This window comes from Watersipora subatra, chromosome 2 (genome assembly GCF_963576615.1).
Source record: "Watersipora subatra chromosome 2, tzWatSuba1.1, whole genome shotgun sequence".
Classification (NCBI taxonomy): domain Eukaryota; kingdom Metazoa; phylum Bryozoa; class Gymnolaemata; order Cheilostomatida; family Watersiporidae; genus Watersipora; species Watersipora subatra.
Genome location: NC_088709.1, coordinates 23,172,337 through 23,188,626, shown reverse-complemented (window position 1 = coordinate 23,188,626; position 16,290 = coordinate 23,172,337). Strand labels below are relative to the sequence as shown.

The window sequence follows — 16,290 nt, the reverse complement described above, 5'->3', positions numbered from 1 at the left end:
TACTCTTTGCACAACGATAAAAATTGTTCGAGACAGTTATGATTTAAAATTTAAACCATTTAAAGACACACTGATAACCACATACCGAACAATAGTACCGACGATACCGAACTTTCTTTGTTGGCAAAGGATACCGAAGATGGTAAATACCGATACCGGAAAACCCGATAAAAATGTGCAAGGATATCCGATCCGGCACTAAATTAGATACCGGCCCAACACTACTCTGGAACAACTTTCTTAAACTCTCAGCGTTATAATCGAGCACTACCATTTTGATTGGTGCACATTTCCCAGTATTTTGATTGTTGAAATTATTACTATCAATAATTCGCCTCGTCTGAAGTTTTTTATTCGCTATCCTAACACATTTGCACCTGTGCCTGACTTCGAAACTTGGTGTCAAGGGGGTGAAGGTCATGAAAGGGTTTGTTATAACTATTCGTAATCAAAGGGCTGTAAATCTATCACTTTTAGTGACAGTAATGCATACATTATTCGTTTGGATAAACTAATGAATTGTTAAGGCTTTGGGATCGATAAAAATTCCGTACGTGACAGCTAATGGTTTTCAGTGGTTACACAATTTAGATAGTGTGTGCAGTTATTGACTTGTAGAGCTTCACGATATGGGGATTTACTTGTTTGGTGGCGATTTTTAAAGTAAACGATTTTAAAATCGCCACCATTTAAGGAGATATCGTATAAACGATATAATTGTGTAATGGTGATCTAACTCACACCTGACGATTTTAACAGGGAGTCACTGGAACTGAACTACATAGGCCTTCTAGTCTTATAATAAGCTCATTCAATGGCCACTTCCACCCACACAGTCATTCATAAAATGATGTTTCTAATTATGTAGAACACAAAACAGTTCCTTTTTGAGTTGAATATACAAAAAACTATAAACAAAATTTGCAAGTATTTTACATGATAATAATATCACGAATCGTCTGGTGACTTTTGGAAATTGCGAAGCCCTATCGACTTTGGTGTCTCACAGCATTCGCTATAGACACGCTACGATTCGTTCAAATGCACAATTAGAAAGGTTGTTAGGATTTTATCGGATAATGTAGGAGGAGGAGGATGAGGCAAAGCAGATCGAGCTGACTCCAGAAGAAAAGGAGCAAAAAGCCAGAGAGTTGGAAAGACTAAGAGTTCACTTGGAGAAGCTTTATGTATTTCCTGAAGAGCCGGTTGTCATGGTTCATCCCAATAGGTACTCCCTTTTGTTTTCACATTGCTAGTCTCAGGTCAAGGGACGCTTGTATCTCATCAGTAGTCTTGTGTTTGTCTGCTCCTGTCTGTCGATGACGCAAGATCTTCAGTGAGTATTCTACAACCAGTATACACTAGAAATGGGAGCTCGTAAGGCTTTGGTAGAGCACTGGCAATAGTTGCAACTCCGATTCTAAAATACTGTTGACATTACGAATCAACGATAGGTTGACAAGCACAAGAATATTGCTTTCTTATAACTTATAAGGGTCTCATCTAGTCGCTGTAAATGTGCTGCTTTTTCCCGCCTTTGCTTTCTCATTCAGCCAATCATGTCGATGTGTTTGTTTTCGGCTCATCTCTGATTGGCTCAGCAGTTCATTTTTGACATGCTTGACTTTTTTACCAATTTGGGTATTGGATACAGTTGAAACAGTTGAAACAGTCACTTTGTGTCGAGGAATCGTCTTCATGATACATATTCCTCGTATATGTCATCAAAGTTTCCGATTCATGGAGAAGAGCTCGTACTACTGTAACAGCCTCATGCACAGTAGGGGTGGTATGTTTCCCAGAGCTGTAATTACCACTGGGAAAATCCTGGTGAAAACCAGTCGGAAAAATGTCGTTGAAACAATTAAACTGGGAAATTTCCAAACATTTATCCTTTGGATTCTCTTGCAATAGAATCTGTGAGGCATATGTATTTGCCATAATCATCTTTGATATTTCATCTTATTATTATTAGTAATGCATTTTCTTTTATCAGCTGCTTGATGTTTCTCTTCCTGTATTTTAAAAACCTCCAAGCTTTACCACTCAGGTTTTGTTGACTCTTCCAAGTCATTGGAAAACTTCTCCGTTCTCAATTAGCTGCAAGTGTAAACGATTTTATTTGTAAAACAGTTGTGTATAAAGGACCTTGACGAGTAAAGGTAGAGTTGGTAGGGCCAGTCAACCGCGTATGGCCTCTTAACAGGTCTTGTTGTCATCACGCAGTGTGTTCAGAAGGCTTCCTTGTCTCTGTAGAGCTAAATAATTCCAGTAACGAACTAGTTCCTGACCTAGTAAAAATGTCCATTTCGATAATGAGCTGTTTTATGTTTACTGATCTGACGTTGAATAGGGAAAATTAGTTTGAATCCTTAATTGTTTTGGTGATGGAGGCACGCAAAGTGATTTTCTATAACCTAACATATATGTTACTGTGATAGTCAGGGTTTGTAAACCAGCTACAAGAGTAAACAACTCCTGGTGTCGTGTCATATGCCTTGAGGGATGGTACAAGGTCAGAGTAGATTCTCTGTTATGCTTTGCATACAGGTCTGCAAAGAATGGAAAGTTTGATTGTTCTGTCATGAGCCTCAGTGTCTTACTTGACTACAGACCAGAAGACAACAAAGAGCACTCCTTTGAGGTACTTTTAGATACTTGATTTTATATGTTTAGCTTCTCTTTTTAGCATGCTTGGTGAATGGCGTATAGATATAGATATAAATATAGATAGAGAGCCTGTGTCTTGCTGTTGCTATAGAGACTTGTCTTTTGGACTAGAGAGGGTTCTTTCAACTATAAATGACATGTATTGCGGGTTTTATCCTTTCTATAGAGACATGTCTTTTGGACTAGAGAGGGTTCTTTCAACTATAAATGACATGTATTGCGGGTTTTATCCTTTCTATAGAGACATGTCTTTTGGACTAGAGAGGGTTCTTTCAACTATAAATGACATGTATTGCAGATGTTATCCTTTCTATAGAGACATGTCTTTTGGACTAGAGAGGGTTCTTTCAACTATAAATGACATGTATTGTAGATGTTATCCTTTCTATAGAGACATGTCTTTTTGACTAGAGAGTATTCTTTCAACTATTATAGAGGCAGGTATTTCAGGTGCTATCCTTAATATAGAGGCATATGTCTCTGCCTTGAGAATTTTCTGTCAACTATAGGTCATGTATTGCAGGTGTCACTCTTCGCTGAGTCATTCAATGAGATGCTGTCACGAGACTTCGGCTTTTGCGTATACAAGAAGATCAGTTCAGTTGCTAGCAAGCCTGAAGAGAAGGCAGTGGATGAGACCGGCACGGATAAGGTGCCTGATTATTTATGGTTTGAATTATCAATATGTACACAGCTAATAAATTCATGCATACCACATGCATCTTGCTTTCTCATTGGTTGACATTAGTAGCGCTGACGTCACATGATCAAATATTTTATTGACTTGGTTTAGGTTGGTTTATAACTGACATACCTATGGGCTCGCTAGGTAAGCATTTAGGAAGCTGGCAGTTTTGATCTGTCATGATGGCTTTTTGCTGCATGTGTGGTTAGACTGGTTTTAAGGATGCCTGGCTAACCATCCACCATTCATGGGTCGGGGCGTATGTGCCCGGGTGTGTGGTGTGGGCAAAGCTAAGCAAGCCCGTCTCAACCATCACTTTTATAAAAAAAAATGTTTGTTCTCAGCGGCGATGTGTTAGGGATATTTGTGTACCTAACACGTTTGTGTATGATGACAAAGTTATTGTACATGAGACTTGGACTTAGTTCTCTAATGTCATGAGCGAAAATGTATGCAAGGTGATATGTATATCATCAAGCTAGGGCAATGGCTGTCTAGTGAAAAATAATGACATTGGCTGGGACTTGAACTTGAGACATTTGCATCATTTAAAACTATGTGACATAAAGCAACACCATATATTAAGTATTTGCTGTGCGTATCATCTCAGTTAGTGGTGTGATCATCTATAGGGAGATGATTCCAAGGCTTCGGGAGACAAAGACAAGGCTGGTGAAGAGAAAGAAAGCAAGGAAGACAAGGTGGAAGGTGGAAAGAGACAGAGAGAACAGTCTGTAGAATTAGAGGTAGATTAGTTGAGCACTTACATCTGCACGCTACATTTTATCTGCTTGATCAGTTGTCATGGGTCACTGATCTGCCTGTTCTGGTAAGCACGAGTACGAGTACGCAAGTGGCATTTGTAGTCAATCCCAAGGTAAGCCTAAAAGGCAGTCGAGTCTCATTATTTGCTCACAGGGAGGTTCATAAGGTGTCGAGAGTAGTATGTACATGTACACCTCATTTGGGTTTATGTACATGTACACCTCATTTGGTTTTTATGAACATGTACACCTCATTTGGTTTTACCACAATTAATTACAATTTATAACATACCAGCAGTGAAGGTACAGCCATACAAGCCGATTTTATTTGTTGGTTTCGACCGAAATCACGAAATGAACAAAAAACACAGAATTGTTCGGCCGAAATTCACAAAAAAATTGTCAGATCTGTACATACACACCGAAATCGTTGACGAAACAGTTTTAATTGGCTAAACAATTTATGAATGAGCGCAATTTTAGCAGCTTTCACAATTGGTATAGTCCAAGACACTTATTACGATACACAATAAAAGTACCAGTGCAATTCTACATAGTACACACGATTCAACTGCCTAGACTACGCTATTGTTGGTTCTTTATCGTTCAAACACAATGGCTAGGAATCGTTTCTTTTTTAGTCATAACAATTTCTTTTTTAGCAGCAAAAGTTCCGTTGTAGAAGAAGTTGCCATTTTTAGCGCAATCAAGTCAGTTGCGTTGTATTTACTATGGTGAGTTGCGTTAGTATTTTCTTGGGTGTCCCGTTATGTACCTCAGAATGTATAAAACGCGAAAGCTGCTAGAATCATGCTTGCTAATAGTTTGTTTAGCCAATTGAAAGTGTTTCGTTGACGATTTCGGTGTGCATGCACAGTTCTGACAATTCTGTGAATTTTGGCCAAATAATTCTGTGTTTTTCAGTAATTTCGTGATTTTGGTTGAAACCAACGAAAGAAATCGGCTTGTGTGACCCCGTACCTTAAGCCTGGTGATGCCCGGGATTTCCTTCCCGTCAAATCAAATTCCCTCGAGTGAGTGCTTAAGAGGCTAAGGTGCTTAAGTTCTCACCAACTAGACATAGTTTTAAAATTAAATACTTTTGGCGGTCTGGTTGAAGGCACGGAGCGTATGTTTGGGACAAAATCAGGCAAAATGTAGAAATGTATATCGTTTACACAGACAGACACACGCAATGACAATGTGGGATTGATTAATATAGGTGTTTCCTATGCATTATCGAAACTCATCGGCAATTATTTCTGTGGAGGGATAACAACCCTGAGAAGGATGTCATCGATGCCCAGAAATGCATTCACTAAAGCTGATTGGCAGTGGTCATTGTACGACAGCCGCTTTCAAACTTGTTCTCTGGGTTGACATTCTGAAGAGCTTGTGTTTTAGTTGTTAACTAGTTTAATACTAGCTGTCATATCAATATGTGCCGCTATTACAGAGTAAAAGAAGAAAGAAGGATGATGATGATGACGACAAAGCTAGTCTCAGCAGCAGTGTAACTGGTCGCTCTGACAGGGCTAGCAGCATTGTTGCAAAAAAGGTTTGTGACCATATGTTGAGCAGATATATAGCTTCTGTACCTTGCGTTCACCTTTTTATTTGCTGCCTCGCATGTTTCTATCAAAAGTCATTCTTAGCTCATAGGCTTAATGTTGATCAATTGATAGAATTGTTCTGGTGGCTATACGTCAGCAGCATCTCTCAGCGCTTGTCTTTTTGATAGAAGGAGCCGGAGAAGCGACCACAAGTTACAGTGGACAAGGCAGCCCTCCTCGCTTTTGTCTATTATGATACGACACGTGCCGGGTATATCATGGACAAAGACCTTGAGGACATGATATATACCCTTGGCCTACAAGTCTCTCGCGCTCAGGTCTATACCTGCATATTTCTTACACTTTCTCGTAAGACTGGTTCATATGAGTTATTGTTCATGCTCAAAAAAGACTGACAGAACATGTATCTGAACATTGGCATGAAAGGTGTATGATGCGAATGAAAATATTTGGCTTGGTTAGCTTTTTTATCAAACTTGACCTATGTAAAGGGTGACAGAGTGTAGGTGGAGTTACAAAGTAGTATTAACCAAAATGAACCAGGCTTCAGGCCCTCTTTCGATGATTCTATGTTTTCCATTGAGAGGATTAGGGACGATATTTGCACTTTGTAGTTAGTGTTGTCTGTCCTCATTCGTTTTGTGCGCTGAAAAGATGCTAACATACAGGTCATGGATTTCTCTGCAACTGAATATGCAAGGTTTATCTTTAACCAGTTTGCTGTCGTAAGTGCTGCGTGTGTATTGCTGCCAGCTGGTTGGTTAAACAACAAGCATTAATCGTAAACCCTTTAACACTTCCATCTGATGAATGTATAGGTTGCACTGAAAAATTAGTAGAACCCTGTTAAAACAAATAAATTCATTTTAAAACAGCACTAAGCCTTAAGAATACTTTTGTAACTTTATTTCATCAACAGAAATGGCGGCGATTTATAACAGTATTTTCCTGCAAGAAACTCACCGGCATTGGTTAAATGCACTCACAAGCATTTAGGTAATAGCCATCGGTATCTCACTCGTATTAAATATGATTGCATCGCCCACAGGTACGTGCGTTGCTGCAAAAGGTGTGCACACCGAAAGACAATATGAATTATAGAACACTTACTGATAGACCAGAACCTCAGCCAGGTGATCCTGAGGAGATGCCGGAGAAGGAGCTGGACATTGTACAACTTGCAGAAGGTAATTGATGACATCTTTCAGTGAGTGCTGCCAGAAGCTGTCACCTCCGTCTATGTCTAAATTGTGTATTAAAGAGGGCAACAAGGAAGTGTAGTAGTTGTGCATCTATGGAGAAGATGACTCCTGATGTTTTCATAGTACCTCATTCATGTAAGACAGATATCATCCCTATTTGTTGTATGCTAGAAATGAGTGTAGCATACAAATGAGAATTAAATATTATAGGTATATACTGCGAGTGTGCCTACTAGCATGACTTTATTAGCCTAAGAAACGCTGCTAGCAAAGAAGCCTTTCATGTAATTCATGTAATAATATAATGTAACTCTCTCAACATTATTCTGTATGTATAATAGTGAGAGTATATATTAAGAGTCTGTTATTATATATACAGTGAAGCTCAGATAGCTCAAACTTCACGGAACCGAGCAAAAGTGTTCGAGTTATCAGAGCGTTCAAGTTATCGGAGCACCGTCAAAACTGCATGTTGTTATCAGTAGATACATGTACATATACGAACTATATTATAAATCAGCATAGATTGCTTGGTGCAAGTTAAAGGGCCTATCTTGTGAAGTTTTAAAAATTTCATCAGAACGTATAGATATTTTACTATCACTTGAGATTTGTTTGCTGTTTTAGGCGATGTGACTGCCAGGATGTTCTCAGGTTAAAATTGGCAAAACTTTTTCTCCTGAGCGTTTTAATCAAAATCAATTTTGTCGATTTTACTTTAAAGGTTGACTTGCAACAAAATTCACATTACAGTTATTTGATATCCAAGGATTCACCATGTCTTACTCTGTTGTGTTGTAGGTGCAAAATATGTGGAAATGTCATTACAAGCTCTTAAAAGCTAAAAGACGAACAGTTAATCGCAGCCATCACAAAACCGTCGTAGATTGGATTCTCTTTCCAAAACGGCTCAAATGGGACGTAGTTGTACAATATGGTTTCTGTTTTCACTTTCACACAACATCATTCGTCGAAATGTTTTCACAAATATACTTCACGCATTCGATAAAACCATGTCTATTGTTCTTACGTGTCTATTTTATCGTCATTGTAATGCTGTCACTTTCAGCACTGATATCTTATAACCTACCATAAAAATTCGTTTAATTTTGCAACCTTAGCTCGAAGGAGTACATATCATTGTCTGATAAATATGATGAGCCTGTTGGTCACCTGTGATAATCTAAAAATGCTGCAGAAATTATTCGTGAAGTATGAGTCAAATAATCAGATTACAACTAGACGATTACACCAAGCCGAAACAAAACTGTAAAGTAGCAAGCATCTATATTTGATACAGGGTCTTCGGTAAAATCCGAAGTGTTTGTCATAAACTAGTGCTACGAGAAGTTTTATATTGAGCCTTTTATTGGCCTTGCAATTTATGTGAAAACATCACGCGACAAAACAATAACCAAATGTAATGACTACGTCAGAAAAATAAACGGATTCCGATCTATGGCGGTTTCGTGTTGGCTGCGATCAACTGTTCGTTTTTGGGCTTTTAAGAGCTTGTAATCACATTTCCACATATTTTGCACCTACAACACTGCAGAGTAAGACATGGTGAATCTTTTGATACCAAATAACTGTAATGTGAATTTTGTTGCAAGTCAACATTTAAGTTTATCTGAGGGTTACCTCGCTTTTCCTTGCTTTCAAAGGGCCATCGCAAAGCGCATGTTTAGTAAAATTTGATGTTTTGCATACTTTTAAAAAAATTGTTAGTAAAAATATTTTGCCGATGATGGTAATAACAACACCTAAAAACTACTGAAAGTTGATGTTTATCTCTATGGCTTGGAATGAAGTGATATTCTAAAGTGATAACAAGGTCTCGGTAGCTGTTGGGCAAAAAACTGTTCGAGTTAATGATGTTAAGGTCGAGTTATCTAAAGCAATTGTTCATTGTGTGGGAATGGACCAAACAAATCCATTTGAGTTAACAATGTGTTTGAGCTATCCGAGGGCAAGTTATCCGATTTTGACTGTATTATTATATATATATATTGAGAGTCTGTTATTATATATATATTATTAAATATATATTATGTAGTCTTTTGAACAGTCACTTCATATATAAGTTACGTGGAAACAGTGAGGAAGTCATATAACAGCATATATATAAGAGGTTATACAAAGTTCATTGCCCACTCTGATGGCACTCACAGGAAACCGAAGGAGAATAGGTGAGGCAGCAGTCCAAGAAAGGAATGATGAGAGCAATGTTGTTGTCTACCAAGGAGCTGTCCTTGAGCTTGACAAAGTCCTGGCTAAGATGGACAGAAGCGAGTTGAGCCGTCTCGAAGTAGAAAAGGACATGAGGATCGTGCAAGAAGAGAGAGGTTTGTGGCTAATAACTTTCATTGTAGTTCTTGCTGCGATAGAGCTCGAGGTATTTACTTTTGAACCTAGCTGATAGTTTGTGGGAGCTGGGAATTTGGAGTTATTGAGTCGCAAGGTTTGTCTACTCATAACTTCCAACAGTCCGAGTAATTACAGATAAGTTTGCTGTTCAGAACGGTTCAAACTCAGAATTGGAAAAAATGATTCAACGTGTTTTTGCTTCAGAAGCCGAACAGAAATTTGAAACCTGGGCAGCCTGTTCTCTCAGTGTCTTCAGCATTCAACCATTGTATGCAGACGTATTTAAAATACTGACATTATTTCATGTTTTGTCTAGTATATTAGTATATATTTTTATTAGAATGAAGCACGTTTCTACCCACGTTTTTATTCAGCAATCTGAGGGGCTGGAGTTGCTACAAGTTCAGTACTATAGTTTTCGGTCTAGCCTTTTGTATTAATAGAGTGTTTATGAGAGATTCCTTGTACTCTATATAGCGCTTGCTCTCATAATATATATGGTTTAACCCTTTGAATCCTAACGGCCGGTATTCCGGCATTGCGTAGGGTGTGTCAGAATTCTTAACGGACGGAATTCTGGCATTCACATGGCTCTGTTTGCAAAAGCTGTCTTTAAGTAACAGTTTAGACCAATCAAATTAATTCTTTCACAGGTTGTTAGGCCTGAAATTTCACTTCTATTTGTAACAGTTTTCAAATATCTTCATCTACTTCCTTCGTTATAATAAATTTTATTAGAACGATATCACGAAAAAATGGATATGACTCATGTTCGTTGGTAGGTAATAAATGATTGTGATGCAAATAAAGAATTTTATGATACTAACTATAAGTTTCTAGTATATTTTGAGTTTTGAAAGGATGATGAACATGTGCTCGATGGATATGATCCTACTGTGAATGTTTTTATTAGTTTTTAAAATTGTACGAACTTTTATAATTTAAGCCCGAACAATGGTAAAGTACTGTTCTTTTTGTTTGATGGCATTTGCTGTGGGTTGCCCAACTTTTTTTTGCTAGTGTTTTACCAAATATCATTGTATAATGAGCACATTTAGATATATTAAATGAAAGTGTAAAAATTTTGGATCGTTGGACAAATTGCTTAGGGTTACTGACACGCATTGACGAGAACGGCCTGGGCTCAAAGGATTAAGGTGTAAATAGTTTTAAAACATTTGTATGTTGTTTCCTAGTCTTGGAACAGATTCATTTTACCCACGATTACTGACATGCATTGACGAGAACGGCCTGGGCTCAAAGGATTAAGGTGTAAATAGTTTTAAAACATTTGTATGTTGTTTCCTAGTCTTGGAACAGATTCATTTTACCCACGATTACTGACACGCATTGATGAGAACGGCCTGGGCTCAAAGGATTAAGGTGTAAATAGTTTTAAAACATTTGTATGTTGTTTCCTAGTCTTGGAACAGATTCATTTTACCCACGATTACTAACACGCATTGATGAGAACGGCCTGGGCTCAAAGGATTAAGGTGTAAATAGTTTTAAAACATTTGTATGTTGTTTCCTAGTCTTGGAACAGATTCATTTTATGGATATTGTTTGTGATGGAAAAAATAGTTTCAGCGCTTTTCAACCAGTATTCGGGAGCAGGTTTTAGTGAAAAACTGAGGCTAGTTTTTATATAACTGTATATGATGCATAATTGTTATTGTTGTTGAGGCTTTGGTTCGCATTATGGTTCCTCTGGGAAGATTCACATGCTTTGCTGTCTGGTCATTTTAGAGGCGTTGAAGGTGAAGCTTGGGCGGAGTGAGGAGAGAGTGAAGAAACTCACCACCGATCTCAAGAGAACTTCTGATAAGCTCAGCAGCACAAAGTTTGAGAGGAATAAGAGAGAGGTCAGTGTGTGTTTGAAATTATCATCTCATAGCATAGCACCGTTTTGGTAGGCAGTTTTGGATTGAATCTGGTAAAGATTTTTTGTCACAGCAATTGTATATGTATGAGTTCAGTCCATGTTTAGTTAGAGTTGTATTTAACCTAGAGGAGACCTAATGTGTATACTTGTATGTGTATACTTATATGTGTATACTTGTATGTGTATACTTATATGTGTATACTTTGTATGTGTATACTTGTATGTGTATACTTGTATGTGTATACTTTGTATGTGTATACTTGTATGTGTATACTTTGTATGTGTATACTTGTATGTGTATACTTATATGTGTATACTTGTATGTGTATACTTATATGTGTATACTTTGTATGTGTATACTTTGTATGTGTATACTTGTATGTGTATACTTTGTATGTGTATACTTGTATGTGTATACTTATATGTGTATACTTGTATGTGTATACTTATATGTGTATACTTGTATGTGTATACTTGTATGTGTATACTTACATGTGTATACTTACATGTGTATACTAACATGTGTATACTTACATGTGTATACTAACATGTGTATACTTACATGTGTATACTAACATGTGTATACTTAAATGTGTATACTTACGCGTGTATACTTATGGGTGTATACTTACGCGTGTCTTCTAACGTCTGTATACTTACGTGTGTATACTTATATGTGTATACTTACATGTGTATACTTAGATGTGTATGCTAACATATAAACTGACCTCTGTACTTTATACCTTTATTCATACATACAAGCCAATGTCATTACAATGTGTACAAATGCTCAACTGAAGAACTTTGTACAAATTCATATAAAAGCTTACCTCAAACGTGTGCAGCCTTCGCTTTTTCTTTGTGAATTGTAGATGCATTTTTACTATTTTTCTCCATATCCGTCTGACTGCACTGCTTGATTTCCCTGGCGTTTTCATTGCGTTTAAAAATTTGAAACGGTTGGCATATATATATATGTATATATGTCGCAGCATTTGACTAGCATGCGCTGCAGAAATACGGTTAGGTCTCTGTTCAAAGTTTTTTCATCCATCGTAAACCGGAATTTATAAAATTTGTAGACCATGATTTTATGTTGTGAATTTTGAGTGGAAGGAAAACTGACTGCTTCATTTTGTTTTAAAAAATTAATAACACAATAGCTTAGATTTATTGTGGCAAAATTATGTGTGGATCTGTTAACTTTTTGATTTGATACTAAGGTGAGCCGTTACCACAGCTTACCTTCAAAATGAACATATATAGGCGAGTTATTTGAAAGGCTTTCAATAGCGAAAGAGTTAGGAGACTTCCTGGTGTGCTAAAAAAGATTTTGAGTTTCGCAGCTGGCTAACACGTGCATTCACCGTGTTAAATCGATTGGCTCAAACCCTAATCCAGGAATTCAGTCTATGCTGGTTGAATCTTCTGACTTATCCATGATATCAGATTAACTTTAATCAATTACATTATTGTGTTCAGTGATTCCTAGTAATTCAACTTTTGGTATTTTCAATACAGATATATGCTGTCCTTCTAATGTCTTTGATTGACTTGTTACATTCAACAAGTCGGTTGTTAATATATGCTAAATAACAACTATTCACCCGTTTTGCTCATGTCATTCAACTAGTGGACAGCAGGAATCTCTATCCCCACCCATACATGTAAGCCAGCTAGATGGCCTCCACCGCTCTTAGACATTCTCAAAACTAAATTGTTTGTTTTGTGATCAGGCTATGGTTGTCTTTAATATTCATTATTTAACACCATGACGCATTATTTTTTCAACTCTTTATCTATAGTGGCATTTTACTAAAAGTGGCGATGTGTTTTTCGACTAGCTCTTTAGAATTTGGGGAAGATAAATTTAACTCTTTCACGGGCGAAGCGACGCTAATTTTGCCTAGATTTTTCTGCACTCTCGTTTGGGCGGATTGACATTAGTGCTGTCAGCCTCAGCGTTGTTGCTAAACCGGTTTTCATGTATGTCGAAGTATCTGACCAAGTTTAACAAGGAACCACTTTGATTATAAAATATTAGCTTGAGACAGTTATTAATTATTTCGATAGTGTCGCTTTCAAAGCTTTAAAGAAAAAACTGTCAAGCTTTGGAGTTAAAAAACGGACATAATGTTTTTCATTTTTAAAGACATTTTTAACGTTTTAAAGTTAGAATACGTCTAACAACGGCTGCTAGTGCATCGTACGCTCTTCCTAAAAAGTATTCTCATTGCTCATCAAAACGCTTTAAAGCCTTCAGCTCAGATTGTGAACCACATTATGGATGAATCTAAAAACAATGGATATGGGTTATACTTTAGAGACTTTGAATCAGGGTGTAGTTTTGATGATTGTGATGATCGATCTTCTCAGGTACACCGTCACTAAAACCATGACAACCACTACAGCAACAACACAAAATTTATTGTTATTGATGTAACCGAGTCATTATTAGCTCTAAAATGACTATTTTGTGGACACTTTTCTACTGATCACTTTCTATTATGGGCTCATAAAGATCAAAGAATGTCAACCTGGCAGGCAAATAGAGTTGGTGTTCAATTTATGGATGGTGTTGTATTTTCAACCCTTCTTTTGCAGTGGCGATCAAATAGAGATGCCGTTTAGATAGAGGTTTTATGGTACATGTATAGCTTTCACAGTTAATAGCTCAAGGTTAAGATATTTTGCCATTACAATGCATATGTAATCATATTTGCCATTACAATGCAAATGTAATCATATTTGCCATACAACTTTCAAATTTGCATTAAGCTTATCTAGCGTTTGGATTGCTGTTGTTTTTCATTCATGGCAAAAAAATTCAACTCGAAGCCTATTTTGGCCAACTGAAGGTTCTTGTTTAGTTTTCATTTTGCATGACACCGTTTACCGCACTAAACGCTACTCTCGTTAGGACATAGTTTATCTGTTATCTTTTCTATTTCCAACTCTAATCCTCAGCCAATGTGGAGCAAACACTTTTAGTTTTATTTCCTCTTGTGGTTATGAATTTTGTGTTTGACTTTGTTATTCACCTGGCTGATAAAGATCTCTTGTTGTGTGGCAGGATGAGGTATCTAACCTGAGGGATGTACTCAGCACGACTAGCAGGGAGCTACATAGAGCGTTGAAGTTGGTCGATGGCAGCCTTGTCAGCGAGGTGAAGGAGAGCAAGCCTATCGACAAATACACTCCTAGTGTGGAAGCTCTTTCTGGTGTGCTTTACACGATCTCCTCTAAACATATACAAGCTAAGCCCTCGGTTTTACTGAGTGCCTTATGAAACGCTGTGTTGATGAAAAACTAATGAATTTTGTGCATGGGAATAGGTGTTCGACGTGAATCTGTGTTGCATGCAAATGGCAATGTTTGGCTTAGTCGAACTTTTCCATCCTACTTGACCAATGGAGACGTTGATAATATCTCTGTTGGTGGAGTTAGTAGCAGGTTTGCTGAAAGAAACGAATGTTTAACATTTCAGATATTTTAGAAATTATCTGTGAAAAGATACCAATATTTTGACAGTTGAATGTTTGCTATATTTCAGTCTACCAAGACTTATCTATTGCAGACAGTTTAAAAGCAGAATACTATTCTTGAAGAAAACAAGTGGCAAATTGATATTCATATATAGATTTCACAAATACGCCTGAAAAAATCTCTTCGTTTAGTTTTATAGGTGCTTGTATGGATTAATAACTTTGGTATAGCTATGTTTCTGTGAAAGTTGCACCCATAGTTTAACCAGTATATGTCTAAGTTTTAGTTGCACACAAAATGGTCAATTCCAAAAACCTTCACCTACATGAGGCTGAACTTCTCATTATAGGTAGAGTCAAGGCTAACCGTGAGACAATGCAATCATGTGAAAAGCTCTGTATGTTTGTATGTGAACTTAACTCCCCGAAGGCTTAGATCAGTGTTTCTTAACTTTGTTGGCCGTACTGAACCTCTCAATTTTATTTGTGCTTTTGCGAAACCATTTTGTATTGAAAAATAAAATCTGATTTTTTCACATTTAAGATCGGTATATGTTTTATTGATGCATAAAATGAACTGTGTATTAACATTGTTGTGTTCAAAGAAAAAGACCAATACAATGCATAAGCTCACTACAAATTAAATATTTTTAAATAAAAATTTGACCCTGCCAATCAGTGTGGCTTCCGCTGTTTCCTTAGAGAAACTACATAGTGTCTTGACCTCCGCTGAACTCCTTACCGTACCCATAGCATTTAATTGAAAACAGATTAAGAACACTGGTTTACATTGTAACATAATTTGAATAGAGTTTGAGTTGATTTTAGTTTAACAAGGCCTTAAGTAAAGCATTCAAACTTTATGCAAGCTAAAGCAAAGGTTTCAGCAGCAACCTACTCGCTTATACTTAGCCGCCGATATTGTTACTATGATAAGACTCAAATAGTTGCAGAGAGGAACCATAACATCTTACTATTTATAGCCAGCTGATTGAAGCTCTTGTGTTCTATTGATCGCTTGAGACGGTGGGCTGCTATTAATTATTTCGTATTATAGCTTCTGTCGGCCCGAATAATCTGTCAGCTGAGAGCGATGACAAGCAAGGCGCACCCCTCAATGATTCAATTGAAATGGGAGCCACTGTCAAAGAGGAAGCACAGGAAGCAAAGACGGAATCACAAACGAACGAGTGATGTCATGGAGCATAGCTATAACTATCCTTGTACATAGCTTGCAATTATGCGATAGTAGTTAGATTCTCATTATATTTGCTAGTCATGGATACGTATCATGCAAGTTGATATACATGAAGATGGGCTGTCTCATCTCGTTTCGCCTACAGTGTGTGTTTATGGATATCTTCTCAACATCTATTGTGTATTACTGTTCAGGATTACACATTCTATTAAACATTCATTTTGTTTTGTCTATTGTTCAAGGTGGTTAGTTATAATTCTTATCTTTTGGAAAGTTGTGCTCTAATGTGATCAGCGATATCTTATCTAGAATGTGTTTTACTTGTATGGAGAGGTCATTATGCTGTTCCTATCTGTAGATGCAGTATGGTAGTGATAGGGTTAACAATTTTACTTGCCTGGTTTTATCGATGTTGCTGCCAACATGTACATATAGTTGAACATAACTTGTATTGGTCTTT

At 37.2% G+C, this 16,290-nt stretch overlaps 1 protein-coding gene across 1 annotated transcript in view; it reads left to right on the top strand.

The window, feature by feature from the left end:
* Positions 1–16,281, top strand: part of LOC137388930 (cell division cycle and apoptosis regulator protein 1-like) — a 37,397-nt gene extending 21,116 nt beyond the window's left edge. The window contains exons 13-23 of the mRNA XM_068075431.1: positions 1,086–1,228; positions 2,551–2,644; positions 3,194–3,322; positions 3,988–4,101; positions 5,576–5,677; positions 5,861–6,010; positions 6,742–6,880; positions 9,067–9,240; positions 11,012–11,127; positions 14,221–14,368; positions 15,690–16,281. Coding sequence (XP_067931532.1) covers positions 1,086–1,228; positions 2,551–2,644; positions 3,194–3,322; positions 3,988–4,101; positions 5,576–5,677; positions 5,861–6,010; positions 6,742–6,880; positions 9,067–9,240; positions 11,012–11,127; positions 14,221–14,368; positions 15,690–15,826 — 1,446 coding nt within the window. The 3' untranslated portion in view covers positions 15,827–16,281. The remainder of the gene's footprint in view (positions 1–1,085; positions 1,229–2,550; positions 2,645–3,193; positions 3,323–3,987; positions 4,102–5,575; positions 5,678–5,860; positions 6,011–6,741; positions 6,881–9,066; positions 9,241–11,011; positions 11,128–14,220; positions 14,369–15,689) is intronic.
* Positions 16,282–16,290: the final 9 nt, after the last annotated feature.